The following is a 17,412-nucleotide window of genomic DNA, read 5'->3' on the forward strand; positions in this document are numbered from 1 at the left end:
TATTAGTACTTTATATAATTAAAAAATATTAAAAATATTTATAAAAGGTTAGTTTCTACTTTGTTATTTTTTTTTTGGTGACTAGTTTCTACTTTGTTATTTATAAAATATCAATATATTGTTACAATTTATTAAAAAATAAATTTTACATATACTATGTCTCTATGTCTAGCCAAAAAAAAAATAGTATTTAATATGTCCCATACCATTTATTTATTTATATATATTTGTTAACAAACCTTATAATTTGTAATTATATATATTATCTTAATAGGCTTTCAATTTTTAGAGGGGTTTATAGAAAAAAAAATTCATTAACAAACATCAAACAATAATTATTGTTGCAACAAGAAAAACAAAAGAAGGTCAGAAGGTGCTCGGTTTTTGCAGCATCCTGATCCGGCATTGCCGTTGTTGTAAAACCAGCTTCCACCTTCTTTCTCTCATTCTTCTTCTTCTTCTTTATATATATAGTTTTATATTAAATGTAGAAAAAAGGAGTCACCATATAAATTATCTCTAGCAACCAAAAAGGTAATGCGTCTGCATCTTTGTATTTTTGATCTCTTGAATTTATGTCTTTCATGTTTGCATGTGCTGCATGCAATCATAAAGGTTTCTGGGTTTTCATTAATTTATATGGCTCTAATAAGTCTTGATGGGATATATATATTGCACAAATATAAATTCAAGTATTAAATTTGATTGTGATTTTATTTTTTAAAAATTATTCACAAATTAAAGAAGTGTATGTATGGGTAGTATTTAATGCACGTACACATGTAACATATGATACGCACAAAGCATTATTATTCGTTCACCTTTTCATGTATGCACGTGAATAAAGGTTTCTGGGTTTAATAAAAAAAAACTAAAGGTATGGGTTTTGACTCAGATTATTTTGGCTATGAATCTTAAGGTTCAATACTGCACAAATAGATCGAAATGCGAATACTGAATATGATATGGTGCTGGTACATGTAAATATGAGAATTTTATGTGAGAAAAATAGAAAAAATAGTCACAAAGTTAAAGAAATCTAAGGTGGAGATGACATTTAGATTGTCTTTCTAATAACAATTACAAAGCAATTTTTGTTCTTTTGCTTTTGTTTTCTAAGAAAAGAGGATCATTCGAATTGGGTCATTGTTCAAGTCGTGGAATCAGTCACTAGTATAGTTATCGGATTAGGCCGAATATATTACACACTTTAAGTGCAGTTCTTTTCTGAATCATGCGTTCGTGTGTCCATAACTGAAAATAGGTGATCTAACGAAGTAAGTAATAATATTAAAATCGATTTGTTTTGAAGTGTTTAAGGAAGTATATATTATAAGGTTTAACACGAGATGCTTGTGCACTGGACTTTTTTATTTTTAGGACTTTTTTATTTTTAAGAGTGGTTAAACAAGCCTTAGCTTGTTCTAGTTAGTATTATTTATTTTGTCTTTTAGAGAGTCAATGATGATGTACAATGCATTTGTCTTCTACACCTTTCTTTTATGGTGGAAACTCAGGTGTAGTCGACTTCACGTGAAGTTGATACCTGTGAGAGCCGTTAAATGATTTGACTGATTTGATTAAATTTTCATCTAACGGCTCTTAGGTATCAACTTCACGTGAAGTCGACTTCACCTAAATTTTTACCTTCTTTTATACCTCAATTATAGCTTTTTCTTCCTTTCTTTTTTTCAAATAATGTCTTACCCTTTTTGCTTTAATTTGATTCATTCCCCTTTTATATTCTTTTCATATAATTTTCATATTTTATGACATTCTTTCTATGAGCCTTTTTTTTTTCTTTTGGAGACTTTCTTTACATTTGCTCTTATATCTGCAAATGCATTTCACATGGATCATCATTCAGCTGAAAGTTCCTATCAAATATGCTGTTTCTTTTTTCTTTCAATTCATTTTAAGTCTCTCTTTCTCAGAAGAAGCTTCCTTGAAACTGAACCTGAGATTGTTTAGCTTGTGAAAATGTTTAATACTGTTTGATAACTTTTACTTCTACAAGTGTTGCCCTACAATCTTTTCTTTTAAGTTCTTCATTGGTGGCCTTATAAGGTACAAGAAATTTTCATTACTGAGATGGTTTTAGATTTCCCTGAGAAAAAAGTTCTCACTTTTAAGATAAGATATTTTTACTTTCAAAGTATCACTGCTATTTATATTTTAAGTTACTTAACAACACTACTGCTTTTGTAGAATTTTGATGCAAATCTTGCAAATTGCATTTTAGTTTATCACATTTTTTATGTAATTAGTCTTGAAGATGTTCAAAGTCATTGGTTTATTAGCATGGTTCTTTTTGTTTGTTGACATATTTTCCTGAAATTTTCAGGTGTAGTTAAGTACATCATAGATACCATGGGTGGTTGTGCATCAGTGCATTCCCATGGCATTAAAAGGCCCAGAAAGTCTCATAGAAGAACGATAAAGCGAATAATAAGACACCGCCGTCGAAAGGTCTCAACTCCGGTGGAGAAAGGTGGCATGGGGAGGAAGAATGATGCAGGGCCATGTGTAACAGATTACTCTGTTACTGAAGTTGTTCACATGGAATTCGAGAACGGTTCCAATTCAGCATATCATCTTAGACAACTTGATTGGCACAAATTTGATTCTAAATGTATGTTCTTGTCAAAATCCTTATCTTTATATGAAGCTGATAGTTAAGGCTTAAAGATGTGAACGCATGTTAAACTATCTAACAGTTCTCGACTATCTACTGTTTGTTGCAGCAAACTCCCAAGAGGAACCTTATTTTGACACTTACAGCATTCTTGAACCGGAATCTGATGATGATTTCAATAGTGTCCATGGAGGAGGTAATGAAACATTACAGGCCTCATTTATGTCTTAAGAAGATTGGATTGGATCATAACTTTTTATAACTGCAGATAGTTTTTCGAATGGCGAAAATGCAACACAAGGCTATATTGTTCCTCGGGTTCATCCTATGGAAGTGAAAACTCAAGAGATTGGACAAAAACAAGGACTCCATAAATTGATGAAGTCGATAAGCTTCAGCAACACGTCGAGGAGGCTCTCGTCATCACTCTTCAAGCTTTCTTTCAAGAGGAGATCATGTGATGTTGATCAAAGCAGTGAACAATGTAAGCTAAGTGTTCATAACTTGATATGCATGAAAATAGATTCAAGATTCCAAAGTTTGGAAGAGAATAAGACCAATGCCACCTTTTTCATACTAATTATGTAACATAAATTTATCATACTACTAATTATGCTTCTTAATCTCATTGTTGTTTGATAGGTCAATCGAAAAGATATGTATATCGTCCGGTTGCAGGACATATGATACCATGTCAGACCGGAGAAAAGCCTTCTTCCGCATGTTGGAACGAGATTTCTCCCTCGGGGTTCAAAGTCCGTGGCGAAAACTATTTCAAGTAAGTTGTTTTTATTTATCTAGTCTGATTTTGGAAGAGAGACTGAGACTAGGAGACAGAGACTAAATTAAGCATTTGTATTGTGTTTGGCGTAAAATATATTGGACTAAGTTATGTATCAATATTATGTTTAGTTTAAGATAAATATGGAAACTGAGGAGTACATTTGAAATTTGAAAAAGTTAAATGAGAGTATTTTTGAAAAGAAATATTAAAATTTCAGTCTCTGTCTTCAAAAATTTCAATTTCTCTGTGTCTCCACTTTCTTGAGGTATTGAAGAGATTTAAATTGTGTTTCGAGATTGAAATTTTAGTTACAGTCTCTAACTACCAAACACAATACTAAGTCCTAGTCTCCGGTCTCAATTTCAATCTCTAAAAACAAACACTATCTAAAGGAAACACTATAAAATATTTAATTTTGACATACTGTTGGTTTGCAATAAAAGAGTTGTACAAGACAAAAAGTTGGGCATAAGGCTGCGTTTGTTTCTAAGAATAAGACAGCACAAGATACTGATAATAGAATAGAATAAGACACTAATGGACAGATACACAAAATTTTGTGTTCTTGTATTATGTTTGGTGATAAACTAGAATAAATTATGAAAATTCAATTTATTCTCATTTTTTTCATTCAAAAATTTTGAGATGAAAAATATAACAATAAAAAATATAATTATGAAAAATTAACAAGAATAATAAAAGAAAAAATAAAAAATAAGTTGTGTCCTTTTTTAGTGTCTCTGGACATATTGCGATTTTGTGTCTCAGTGTCCCTGTCTCAGTGTTCTGTCTCTGTAAACAAATGCAGCCCAAATGACTTAAATCGTTTGATCTATATAGCCGACCTTATTATTAAGTGGAATAAGCCTTTGATATTTGTGTTCTTGTTGTATGTATATCTAAATTGATAATAGTCCAAACTTTTGTTTTGCAGAGACAAAAGCAAGGTTCCTGCACCAAAGGAGTGTCCCTATAATCCAATTGGTGTTGATCTATTTGTTTGTCCCAAAAAGATACACCACATTGCTCAATACCTTGAGCTTCCAAATTTTAAATCCATTAGTGAGCTTCCCCCACTTCTTATAGTAAATATCCAGGTAAATTTTTTTACTTTTTGCTTTTTCATTCACCCTCAATGTTCAGAAAATTTTTGTATTGAATTCTTCTATATATGCATTGTGGCAGTTGCCTACATATCCAGCTGCAATGTTTGGTGGAGACAGTGATGGAGAAGGTATGAGCCTTGTACTGTATTTCAAGGTTACTGGGAATCTCCAAAACATTTCTTCCCAGTTTCAGGAAAATGTAAAGGTAGTTCAATTTGCTCTTAGTATTTCAAATTATTATTCTCCTCATCTCATATGAGTAACTCCATTTATTAAGAGTGTATCTGTTTAAGCTTATTTTGTCACAAAATCACAACTTTTTTGTTAAATTAAAAACATACACTTTAGTCCTATATTGCTTAGAAGTTCAAAATGATAACTTCAAAGAAAAATTAGTTTTCAGCTTTCTTTGTTTTAGTTGTAAACTCACAATTTTAGCCTGATACGCATATTAATTTGAGCTAAATTGGTCTTTGAAAGATGACAAAATCAATGTTATCATTTGATCATGAAATATAATATAATGAGTCAAATTAGTTTTTTGATTAACTTTTACTAACTTATCACTATTAAGTATCATGTGAAATCTATGATGCACAGACACTGACACCGACACTGGACACGCTGACACGCGAATTTTAAAATCTTATAAGATACGGGGACACTCATATATATAAAATATAAAGTATTTTTTAGATAAATCATAATGGTATTTTGATATTTTATTGAATACTAAAATATAAATTAATTTTTTAATTATTTTTAATATCTTATTTTAATTATATCAAGTATTTAAAATATTTTTTGTTTTAATAAATAATAAATATATATTATATCTAAATTTATTTCAAAAATATATGTTAAGAATAAGATTGGACACGTTGATACGTGATGGTATTTAGGTGTGTCCAACCGTGTCGGTGAAAATTTTTTTATTTTTTATTAAGACACGGTTTGGACACAGCAGACACGCTTGTCGGACGAGTGTCCGTGAGTATCGTGTCCAAAATATATCCGACACGGCAACTCAGCGAAGTGTCCGTGCTTCATAGTGTGTGAAATAGAAGACAAGACACTAGCTAGTCTCGATATCAATAACAGTAAAAAGTTAACAAAATTACCAACTTGACTCATTCATATTTTCAAGAATCAAATTGCAACATTGAATCTTTGAGAGCTTGAATTAACTTATAAATAATTTTTCTGTTAGAAATATAACTATTTATGATGTCTATTTCCGTCGGTTTAAACTTTTGAGGGGATTGATATATATTATGACTGTATATATATGTCCTCTCCTATAATATAGTTTATTAATATTTACTGAATCCATTTTTTCTTAATTTGCCAGAGAGTAATCAAAGATGAGATGGAAAAGGTGAAAGGATTTAAAAAAGAATCCAATGTTTCTTACAGAGAAAGATTGAAGATCTTGGCAGGAGTTGTGAATCCTCAAGATATGCAATTAGGTGCTGCTGAAAAGAAGTTACTAAATAATTACAACGATAAACCCGTCCTCTCGCGCCCTCAACACAACTTTTACAATGTACATTTCGTATAAAACTTACGACCATGTTATATATACACAAAAATCAGTCATTCGTATGATTATGTTCATAACAAACACTACTAACTTGTTTATTCTATTTCTAATAGGGTCCTAACTACTTTGAGATTGATTTGGACGTTCATCGATTCAGCTACATATCGAGAAAAGGACTCGATTCTTTTCGCCATCGTTTGAAACATGGAATTCTTGATGTAGGGCTAACCATTCAGGTAAGATGATATGTTGATCTATGCTATCTAGCATTCATCTTTCTTAATCTTTACAAGAAGAAATATTTCAACTTAGCAGAATTTTGTGGTTTAATTTTTCTGTTGGTCTTTATAGTTTTATCAAATTTTTAATTAAGTTTTTATATTTTTTTTCTTTTTAATTGGAATCTTACACTTTTAGTTTTGTAATTAAATCATTTTTATATCAAAAATGTTAAAATTAATCAAATATTTCTCCCAAAATATATGCGATCAAAAATTTAATTTGATTTTAAATTATGAATATCTTCAATTTGCGAAAAAATATTCAGTTATAACATTTTTTACACTAGAAATGATCTAATTATAAAATTAAAAGCAATGTAGAGACCCAATTAAAAAAAAAAGTACAAAAACTTAATTGAAAATTTGGTAAAACTAGAGTAAATAAACCTAATGTTGTTAGTGTTCAACTTAGACTAACCATGTTGATAAAATTTTCTATAACAGGCACAAAAACAAGAGGAACTTCCTGAACATGTACTATGCTGCATTAGATTGAATAAGATTGATTTAGGTGACATTTCTCAAGTACCAAGACTAATGACCCTTGATGGTGAATGATATAGCAAACTTGACAATAAGGTTGTGTTTGGCTAGGGGTAAAACAATGGTGTAAGATTTCGCAAATGAAGTTGTACATAGAGTTTATCTACAAAATTTTACATCACATTTTCCCTTCTTAGCCAAACACATCCTAAACAGGTGAATATTGTTTTTTAAGTAACTAATTTGCTTCCATGGATGTACATTATGTTGTTTGGAAGCATACTTTTGACCAAAGTCAAAGAAATTAAGAGGATATATATTAGGGTACTGCTAAATGGGAGTGATGTTTCCTAGTTAAATGTTGCTTTATGGTTCACAGCAACATTCTTTAACTACAAAATAACATGACATGTTGATTTTGGCTTCTTTTTATTTGTTTTATATTAATGAAAAATTTTCAAGTGTACCGGTGTTTCATTAATTTTTAATCGTCGATCTGAATTATAAACTTTCCTATATTATATGTATACACCAACAGGAAGCAGGATGAGATTACTGCACAGTATTCGCCATGGTGTGTGTTTCACAAAGTAGTAACATTAATATTATTTCAATTAATTTTTATTTGTGCAATTATTATTAATACTAGTATAGTATCCGGATAATATAAAATATATATATAGTAATTTTTATTGCACAAAATTTATAAAATTAATTAAATTTAAAGTTTAACTATTCTCAATATTGAAAATAATGAAATCAATGAGTAACAATTTTACTTGTCTTAATATAGTTTGTGATTAACTTAAAATATATACATTAGAATCCTTTTTTTTTTTAATTTTTCTTTAAATAACATTAGTAGTTGAATTTATAGACATTTTCTCATGATTTATGAGTAAAACTTTCAAACCTTTTTATTCTTGTGTTATAACTAATTTGAGCAAGTATAATCTAATATGCGATAAAATTCGTCTTTAAATTATATATCTTTTTATTATCATAGCAAAAGAAACTATTATAGAGAATTATTTACTGTTCGAATATGCAATATTAGCATTTAGACCATTGATATATGAATTAACATCCTTTAATTTATATATAATTTTTTTTATAGAATTAAATAACTTAATACGTGAAATTATGATTGTTACGATGGATAACCGGAGATTAATGGGTTGGACGGTATTGGTTGGCCCAAACGTATGAAAGATGAGGCTAGCAAGTGGATCTACAACTCGGGGACCACCGTCCCGCTCGTGCGCATGAAAGAATGGGGGGTGGTACCTGCAAAGACACTCCGATGCCTAAGTCAGCAAGGATGTGAGCAGGTCTAGAGAGTATTGGGACTTAGAGATACCTGAGAAGTGTCAGTGTATTTATAGTGGTGAACCAATAACCACCGTTGGAGTAGTGCCGCTTTTTAGGGTGTTAACCGTCTCTTGATCTTAGGGAGATTAAGATATGGCTCGTGAAAGTGGTTAGAGAGATTCTAGGGGCAGTTACTCATTTAAATGAGTGCTTATATGCCAGCTAACCTTTCTTCCCGACTTCCTTAGAGCAAGTCGTGGTGAGTACCGACTTCTTAGCGGCTGACTTGGAAAAGGTGAGGCTCAATCCTTTGGGTCGAGCCTTTTTACTTGAATCCTGGGCCTTAGCGTTAGGCCAGAGTATGAACAATAATATTAATACTAAATTGATTATATAGATGTTATTTTTTATGGATAGTATAAATGTAGTTATAAAATAGATGCTTATTTTTATATTGTTGCAAAAATGACATGGCAATTTCATATGAAACTTAAAATCTTATGTGTCATTCACTAACCATAACACTATTTTGGACTCTCTTTGTCTATATTATAATATAATTTAATTATATAATGATTAATTCATTATTTTTAACATTTTGATTATACAAATATCCGAAAAAAATTATCATTTTTAATTGTCATGAAATTACTTTTTCCAAGAGTTTACATTGATAGGAAAAGGTACATAAATGATTATATTTCTAATACACTCCTTACAACCGGTAATTTGCTATACAAATCATCCTTTAACAACCACTTTAATAATTTTTTTAATCAAACTTGTCAAATTATCTAATAATTATCAAATATCAATTTCACATGAAAATAACTACATGTGAGTTTTCGCTGTATTTGGATGTAGGGAATTCTAAATTTCTAAATTCCTTGTTTGTTTGCCAAAACCTCCACCATCCTAAATTCCTTCAATAAATGAATGGTTCAGTTTATTACATATGTGATCTTTATCGTATCAAACACAAATATGTTGTTTCTCAAAATTTTCCAGCATTCAAATCTCTCTATAATGATCAGTTAAATGGCATCTTCAAACCCAAGAACTTAAATCTGGGCAACAAGTTGCCAATGGAACTTGGTCTCTTCTTCCACCACAACCTCATTATTACCTTGTAATCGCAGCAACTTGGTTTTCGTCCCAAGCGAAATCCTGATGGCTCTATTGATCGGTATAAAGCTCGTCGATAACATCTTAGTGTTGATTAAAACAAACTTATGCTAACTCTGGAAATCTTATGGTTATTAATTTTGATGATTAACAACACAATTAATATATTAAAAATTTAATTGAGATTTTCTAATGGTTTGAAATGTTATAGATCAAATAATTTTTATCTAGCCAAATGTTTTTAATTTTGGAATATATTTTTAATCATGATCATACGTGATCAAAAAGAAAAATCTCATTTATTTTAAGATTTTTAACTCAAATTCGACACTTGATACATAAACCTTAGATGATAAGTTTATGAAGAAACCCCTGTTCATTGGTAGTGATATGCATCATTAACAAAACATGTTCAAAGTACAAAATACTTTGGAAGTTCATAATAATAAAGATTTCAGAAGTTCAGATTAAAGTTTCAAAAGCCCGGAATGAGAATTTTTGAAGATGGTATACATCTCAGGTTTCAAAAATAATCTAGACTTATATCTCCTAGTTCGGCAAGTCAAAGACTAACTTGACGTAGATCAGAGTTCTATTTAAGAGTTTGTCATTAGTCAATGAATTGTTGCATGCACAAAGCATGATTCAAACTCTCGACACATGAATCTGGTAGCACTATGGCAATTGTCATTGATAGAGTAGTGGAGTTTTTGTCCAAGTTATTCATCTTGATGAAAATTTTATCCCTTAGTCGAAATATGTTAGGAGGTCAATATTTTTATTAGAAAAAATAAAATAAAATTAGTATTACTTTAAGAGTTTAATTTTGATGCACTGACAATGTAAAACGTTTTACTTTTATACAATCGTACAATCATAATCGTTATTTTAGATTCACGCGATCAATGTAAAAAGTAGTTATTTTTGCTATTGTGATATTATGTAATTAAATGTACATATAAAATAATTTTACACTGACAATGCATTAAAATTAAATTCTTACTTTAAATGTAAATCGAATGGAATAAAAATATTAATAATTTAATATTTGTATTTTTTTAATTAACATCTTTAAGATGTTATTAGCTAATTGGTCATGCTAAATTCTAGCGTTGTATGCCGTTACTAATAATTTTCTAATTCGAATGGAAGTTGCCGAAATTGTCATAAAAAAATCCGTATCAAATTGTGCAAATTATAAGATACAAGATTCCACATTGAAAACTCTTTTCCAAATAATATATTAGACAAAATTTGACAATTTCGGTATGAAAATCAAAGGCACCGGAAAATTGGTTTTATATATAAGACTATGTCCCCGTAAAACATTAGTGTCGTGTATTTCAGGTTTTTCCCCCTTGGTTTTCGATTTGAGAAATAAATTTCGTTTTACATTATTTGAAAAACAATTAACTTTAGAAGATTTACTTTATTTTTTTCACTAACCTATTTATCTAAAGATATTGTAAACATAGAGGGCACTTTTCCCAAAAGGAAAAAAACAATGACACTCAAATAAATACATCTTTGAAGTCATGATGTAGATAAAAAAAATAAAAAATAAAAAATAAAAAATAAAAAATAAAAGAAAGAAAGAAAGAAAAAAAATAGAGGACTTTTACTAGGAAGGTGCAACTCCACCAGAAAAAATAACCATTCTTTAATCATACCATCTTTCATGTTGGCACCTTACATATATGGATATAATTTTCTATATTTCCATGTTGAGATGCTTATGATAGAAGGAGTTAAAGTGAAGACTCCTGACATTAAAAGAGGAGTAGAAGAAGAGGGTCTCATGCCAGCAGTAGTTAGAATGGTTCAGATGCCATTGACAATGTTCCAGCATTGGCTAGATTGCTTAGTCAAGCATCCTTGTATATTTAGAGAAGATTAACTCCCACTCCTACAAATCCTTGCTTCATATCTCTGTTAATCACAAATTCATTTAGGAATACTCATCTTAAGTTACCTTGTTAAGTTCTTGTAAAACAACAATAGTGTTCTTCTTTTAGAGAAGCTTAAATAGCCGTTTTGGCAACCGAAAGGTTCTGATTTTAACAAAACGGACCCCAAGCTTTTTTTTTTTTTGACAAAATAAACTCCCAAATAGCAATTCTGTTTAACAAAATGACTTAACGTCCAGAGTGATAGGTTAACGATTAGCTCATTTTGTCAAACAGAACTGATATTCAGGGGTTCATTTTATCAAAAACGAAGGTTACTGTCCGTTTTGTCAAAATCAGAATCGCTAAAATAGCTATTTATTCTTTAGAGAAAATATAATAATCACAAATTCATTTATGAATACTCATCTTAAGTTCCCTTGTCAAGTTCTTGTGAAACAACAATAATGTTGTTCATTTAGATGAAAGATCTTGTATACTTAACTTTTGTATATGTAAAAACATTACTCATACTACTGGAAAGAAAAAATCATTTACCTCTTCCAAACCTTGATTTTCGAACTTCGCGCCGCATGTCACTCACTTGCGAACCATGATCTGTATTTCCCTGTGAAATTAATTTTGGTAAATAAAACAATATTACATATGTGCAACAAAAGGAAATAGTAGTTTTCAGCTATTGTTTGAAACAAGTGCAAATTATTTTATGGCATGATTTAGAGCTTGTTCCTTGTTGCCTCTGTTCTTCTAACTAAACATAGAAATTCAACATTGTCCAAACATTCTAACATAACCAACTTTAAAATAATGATATTACCTGATGATTCAATAGTTCGGAAGGATCAAAATCCATCGTTACGCGAGTCTCTTCATGGTAACCTTGCTTGTCATTATATCTCTTGTCCAAAGCAGTCATCCTTTGTCTGTTTAAATCATAAGTTCCTTTAGCAAAGTTTGGATCCAATGCACTAATTTTGCTTCTTGAGCCATCTGATAGTGTAGATGAAGCATCTTGCTTTCTCCTTTTCACCCAGTCATAGCCGCCTTGTGCCGGTACAGTAAAGCCATTACCATCTGCAATATTCACCATCTGCGAAAGGTCTGAGACTGCATCCATTTCGGGGTGTAGATGGTCTTTGTGTCCTCCTATGCCCTTTTGAATATGTGATCTACCATCACTTCTACGAACATTATGAGGACCATTCTGCATGTGCTTTGAAAAGAAGAAAAGATAAGCATATAAAAGCAACAATTTTCACATGATGTAGCAGCAGTGGACTAGTAAGAAACTACCTCTTTGGAAACTGATTGAGTATGATCAATTGGTTCTCGCAAATATTTCTTGACTCGTCTTGGTTGCCTTCTCGATGTTGCAGCATCTCGCATTTGCATTTTATCATCGGTCCTTTTCCTGATAATACATTTCCATACTTTAGTTGAAAAGGATTGTAAAATCCATAAGAAAGTAAATCCTATATTTTAAATTATTTGCTTGGTTTAAGAAGATTTTGAATGTAAATGAGACGATTAGCTAGTCTAAAGACCAAGCCCCTTGCTATCAAAGTAGGAAAATATGCTGAAAAATTATATGCAGTTGTCTTCGTATGAAGTTGACAGTTAAGAACGGTTAGATGATTTGACATATTTGACTACACACTCATCTAACGATTCTCAATTATCAATTTCACATGAAGGCAAATGCAGTGGAAGAACTGTGTGTGGCAATTTTATGTCACTAAAAAGGAAGACAGGTAGTTTACCTCGACATGTCTTCCCGACTTTTAGCATCCAGTTCTTTGCTAGGCGAATACTTTGGCAAGTTTGATGGATTGCAAGCATAAGGTTTGGTGTTGAAATACTATAACAAGGTATTCCAAGAAATGAAAAGAAAATATATATGTCAGAAATCAAACTCAATCACATTGAACTTGCTAGCATTAAGTTGGTGAAGTTTACCTCAGACATCAGGGCAGAGGAGGCGGTTCCACGATTGGCGGGGTCAATGGATAATAAAGTCTCAAGTAGATCAACAGCAGTTTCTGGAAACTCGGCACACCTCTCACGCAAAGAGCTTTCGTAAGTAGTTTGAGGTTTAAATACTGTTGCATGAGGAAGCTTATACTTTTTCCAGAAATCGTCCGGCGGAGATCCACACAGCTTAAAAATTTTGTGTAGTTGTTCAACCTGTATGCTCAAAAATAAAATAACTCATATCAAAGTGTTTCCCACAAAATAAGTGTCAGTGTAAGGAATGTACTAATGTATTGCTTATGTTATTGTTTTGCTATACATAGTAATCAACAATGTTTTTATGTCCCTTGCTTCTATGCGAAAAGTTTCAAACTAAATCACACACAAAATAGTAGGAAGTAGAGCAATCTTTTTTCCAAAAAGTTCACAAACTTTTTAAAATGTCTTTTGATGCTTACCACTAAAGAATCAAATACATCAATTAAGCAGATTACCTCAGTTCTTCCCTTAAGGATTGGTTTTCCTAGAAAAAGTTCGGCAAATACACAACCAACACTCCACAAATCAACCGATACTCCATAATTGGTTGATCCCATCAAGAGCTCAGGAGGGCGATACCATAGAGTTACTACACGACTGGTTAACTGATGCTTGTTATTTGGACTAATTGTATTTGCTAATCCAAAATCTCCTATCTTGAGAATACCTTCATTGTTCAATAAGATATTTGATACTTTAATGTCACGATGCATGATACCACGGATATGACAGTGCTCAATTCCACTTAATAGCTGTCGCAGGTAACACTTTATCTGTGGGAGAAACAAGGAAAAGATGAAATGTCCAACATCTAACAAGGACCTAAATAACTTTCAAATACTCGAGGACTTCAAGGAGAAAAAGAAACAAATAAAATGAAGTAAAGTGTTGTAGCATAAAATGAAGACCAAGATATGATTTAGAGTTAGCATAGAACCTTAAAGGCTTGTTGGTGAGTTGGGATTTTGGAGGAGAAGGGAGGGAAAGGAAGGTTTTGTAGCGTAAACATTTAAAATTTAACACTACGAGCATTTCCTTTCCCTCCGAAATTCCAACTCACAAACAATCCCTGGAACAAGTCCTGTTTAAGTATTAATTTCGACATAGGCATCATGAATGACGTTTTAGCAATAGTTTCTATTAGAATCTTTAAGCTTGTAGCACTGACTTATACATCAAGGAAATGGGTGCACAAGTGAGTAAGAAAATGACATATATAGCCTCATACATATTGCGGCTATGGAAACATGCAGACCAGGATAGATTCCCCAGTTTCAAAACAATAAGTGTAGATAATCGTCGCATACTTTGCTTCAATCAATGCTAATGTATGCATATTTCATGTTAGGAACACCAAATATTGATATTTTGTAAAACACATGTGGAAATTGGCATGAAGATTCGAATTTATCATAAATGAGATGAAAAACCAACCTGAGAGTCAGTGAAGAGAATATCAGGACGCGATACTAAGCCAGCAAGATCATGCTCCATGTATTCAAAAACAAGGTATATGCTACTAGATTGCTTAGAAGTGATTATGCCCTCCAATTTCATGATGTTTGGGTGGTCTAGCCTGCGAAGGATTGATATTTCTCTTGCCATGAATCTAATGCTCTCAGGTTGTAAATTGTCAAAGCGCACCTTCTTCAGAGCAAACATCCTTCCTGTTTCAACTTCACGTGCTCTGAACACGCTGCTATAAGTACCTTGTCCAATCTGTACAAAAAACCAAAAGGGAAGAAGTACACTAATATAAGAAAACATCAAATTAGAAAACTAATTGTGCCATGTTTTGAAAACCAAAGCTAGTTTGGCATTAAGAATACGTATGCTCCTAATTCGGTTGTACCAGTGCCAATGCCATTAGGAAAGGTTTCCTTAGTAGCTCCATATAAAGTTATACAATTTATCAGTACATGCCATTAGATAAGAACAATAGCGTAAAGTAAAATATTATAGCCTTCAAAGCTAAATTCTTTAAACTTCATAATCATCTCCCTACCATTAAATCAAGCTAGTTAGTATTCAAATTTGATATTCCTTAGTTTTATTCCACCAAAGCAACTAAAAATTGTGCTGACTTCCCAACAACACGATGAAGCTTTGCAACTACTGAATATATGTTATTTATAAAAATATAATTATCTTTCAAGTTAAACTATATATTATGCATACTTATACAAATTCCAAAGCCGCATTTGTTTAAGGAGAATAATAAAAGAGAGGTCCTTCTGAAAGATCTCACAACATGAGGGTGAATGGATAATTTTGACCATGCTATGCAACAACAATACCTAATACTACCATACTTACCGGTTGCCGAAACTAGTTAGCTAGATTGCAATTTCATGCAAACCTCACATATTTAAACCCTGCAATCATTATTTTAAAATTTTTTGTCTAACTAACAATTTCATGTCTAAATGATCAAGATTAGTGATTAGTGAATGTTAACATTTTCTCATTGGAAACTTTTCAAACAAGCTATTAGAAAATCACTACAAATTTTGTCCTAGTCAACCATATTAAAAAGGTGAAAAGTTTTTTAACTTAGTTTATATCATTCATAAGCCTGAAAGCAATATATTACCTACATAAACAGTTTCCAAAAACCCCAAAATCTAATTGAAAAAGTACCTTATCTAACTTTTGAAAAGAATCAGCTCTAAGAGGGAGCCATCCATGAACAGCTTCACCAGCAGTAACTGTGAGCCAACTTGGCCAACCAGCAGCATTGTGTTCAGCATCAACATGCCTCTTGGAGAATCCAAGCCTGATGCTAAAGGAGCCATTGCTCTTCTTGGAGGCGTTCTTTTTCAATTTCTTCTTGTTCTCATCTGCTAATGATGATCCTGCCACATGAGAATGGCCCCTTGATCCTGCAACTGAAACTGCTGGTGGAGGAAGAGGTTCCAAAATCACATGATCAACAGGTGATAAATAAGGTGATGAGTCCCCAGACACAGCATTCTTGGAATTGATGCAACCCATGTATCAAAATCTTTCCTTTTCAAGATTTTTCTTCGTCTTCTTATTATTATTATGATTAATTACTAAATTATTGTTATTATTTTTCAACCTCTAATTGGATGGCGGGTGAAGAATGCAGGGGACAGAGGTTTCTCCCCCCTAACATCAACACCCCCCAATGAGGTTTCTGCTAATTGGAATTCGAATCAGAAGAGGTGAAATGGGATTAACCCAGAAACAAAATCATTTCTTTTTTTTTTTTTGGGTATTGTGGTGAAACAAAAAAGAAAAAAAAAAAAGTAACTTTGGTTCTGGAAACAACCCCTTTAATGTTTCTCTCTCTTCTTCCTCTCCTCCCTTTCTTTCTGTGTTTTGTTTTCTCTCTCTTGCTGTCTGTAATTGCCATTTTTGTTCCATCTCTAATTGTTTGTGTCATGTTTGCAAGATCCTCGGAGGAATGGAGGGTTGATGGTTTTTCAAGCGCGAAAGTTAAGGAAGAGAAACTCGGCGGTCCAAATTGGTTCATGGTGTTGAAAATACAAAGTGTGAAGTTTGTAATCATCAGAAGAGAGAGAGAGAGAGAGAGGTGAAACCAATTAGCCATGCAAATTGCAATGGTGGCGCGCCTTTTTTTTTATTTCTAACAAAAAAAATTAATTTTGATACTTTCTGAATTTATAAGTGGATCTAATTATATAATGGCCAATTCTATGTTGCCTAATTTATTTTTTGTAGTAAGTTTTAATTTTTTAAAAATTATTTATTGTTATATTTTTTAAATTAAATATTATTTTTTAATCTTTTTTAATAAATTAACACCACCTTTTAAGTACCATAGTTTTTACCGTATATAATATCATAATGCAATAACAGTTCCAATTATATGAATGTATAAAATATTTTATATTAAAATTAAACTTTAAAAAATATTAAATAGTTAATATTTAATTAAAAAATATAAAATGATAAATTTTAAATTTCTCATATTAAGTGAATATGAGTAAGGGCAAATAATACTTTTATTTTCAGCAATATCATTACTTAAACTTTTAAAAATTTTGGGAGATCATGGCCTTATATACCCCTTATTAGTTCTACCACTTATTAAAACTAAAAGTAAAATATGTTATTTTATTTTTAATATTTATCAAAAATTTTAGAATTATTCTTAACATATTGTCTTAATCCTACGCCCAAAATTTTAAAATTATCAATTTTATATATTTCTATACTATGATTTGAGAGACAAAAAAA

At 31.3% G+C, this 17,412-nt stretch overlaps 2 protein-coding genes across 3 annotated transcripts; one reads left to right on the plus strand and one right to left on the minus strand.

Moving 5' to 3' along the window:
* Positions 1–402: 402 nt before the first annotated feature.
* On the plus strand, positions 403–7,298 carry LOC112786807 (protein ENHANCED DISEASE RESISTANCE 2). Of its 2 annotated transcripts, none has more exons than XM_025830180.3 (10): positions 403–534; positions 2,345–2,632; positions 2,745–2,831; positions 2,904–3,119; positions 3,278–3,413; positions 4,354–4,516; positions 4,605–4,730; positions 5,877–6,071; positions 6,182–6,304; positions 6,794–7,298. In XM_025830180.3, the coding sequence occupies exons 2-10, from the start codon at positions 2,371–2,373 to the stop codon at positions 6,905–6,907; spliced, it is 1,422 nt and encodes a 473-aa protein (XP_025685965.1). In that variant the 5' UTR covers positions 403–534; positions 2,345–2,370; the 3' UTR covers positions 6,908–7,298. The 2 variants fall into 2 exon arrangements, with proteins under 2 accessions (XP_025685965.1, XP_025685966.1); XM_025830181.3 differs by lacking the exon at positions 403–534 and adding an exon at positions 1,770–2,067.
* Positions 7,299–10,884: 3,586 nt separating this feature from the next.
* On the minus strand, positions 10,885–16,531 carry LOC112786808 (cyclin-dependent kinase C-2 C-like). Its single transcript, XM_025830183.3, has 9 exons — positions 15,826–16,531; positions 14,620–14,904; positions 13,641–13,958; positions 13,132–13,359; positions 12,936–13,033; positions 12,469–12,586; positions 11,993–12,379; positions 11,713–11,782; positions 10,885–11,197 (listed from the first exon to the last, which is right to left on the minus strand). The coding sequence occupies exons 1-9, from the start codon at positions 16,177–16,179 to the stop codon at positions 11,190–11,192; spliced, it is 1,866 nt and encodes a 621-aa protein (XP_025685968.1). The 5' UTR covers positions 16,180–16,531; the 3' UTR covers positions 10,885–11,189.
* Between the last annotated feature and the right edge of the window lie 881 nt (positions 16,532–17,412).

Source organism: Arachis hypogaea, chromosome 20, assembly GCF_003086295.3.
Source record: "Arachis hypogaea cultivar Tifrunner chromosome 20, arahy.Tifrunner.gnm2.J5K5, whole genome shotgun sequence".
In the NCBI taxonomy this organism is placed as follows: domain Eukaryota; kingdom Viridiplantae; phylum Streptophyta; class Magnoliopsida; order Fabales; family Fabaceae; genus Arachis; species Arachis hypogaea.

Coding starts and splice junctions, on each gene's coding strand:
- LOC112786807 (XM_025830180.3), top strand. CDS start 2,371: ATGGGTGGTTGTGCATCAGTGCATTCCCATGGCATTAAAAGGCCCAGA. Junction 4,731..5,876: donor AGTTTCAGGAAAATGTAAAG/GTAGTTCAATTT, acceptor TTAATTTGCCAG/AGAGTAATCAAAGATGAGAT. Junction 6,305..6,793: donor ATGTAGGGCTAACCATTCAG/GTAAGATGATAT, acceptor TTTCTATAACAG/GCACAAAAACAAGAGGAACT.
- LOC112786808 (XM_025830183.3), bottom strand. CDS start 16,179: ATGGGTTGCATCAATTCCAAGAATGCTGTGTCTGGGGACTCATCACCT. Junction 13,959..14,619: donor TTCTCTTCACTGACTCTCAG/GTTGGTTTTTCA, acceptor TTTCTCCCACAG/ATAAAGTGTTACCTGCGACA. Junction 13,034..13,131: donor CCTCTGCCCTGATGTCTGAG/GTAAACTTCACC, acceptor ACCTTGTTATAG/TATTTCAACACCAAACCTTA.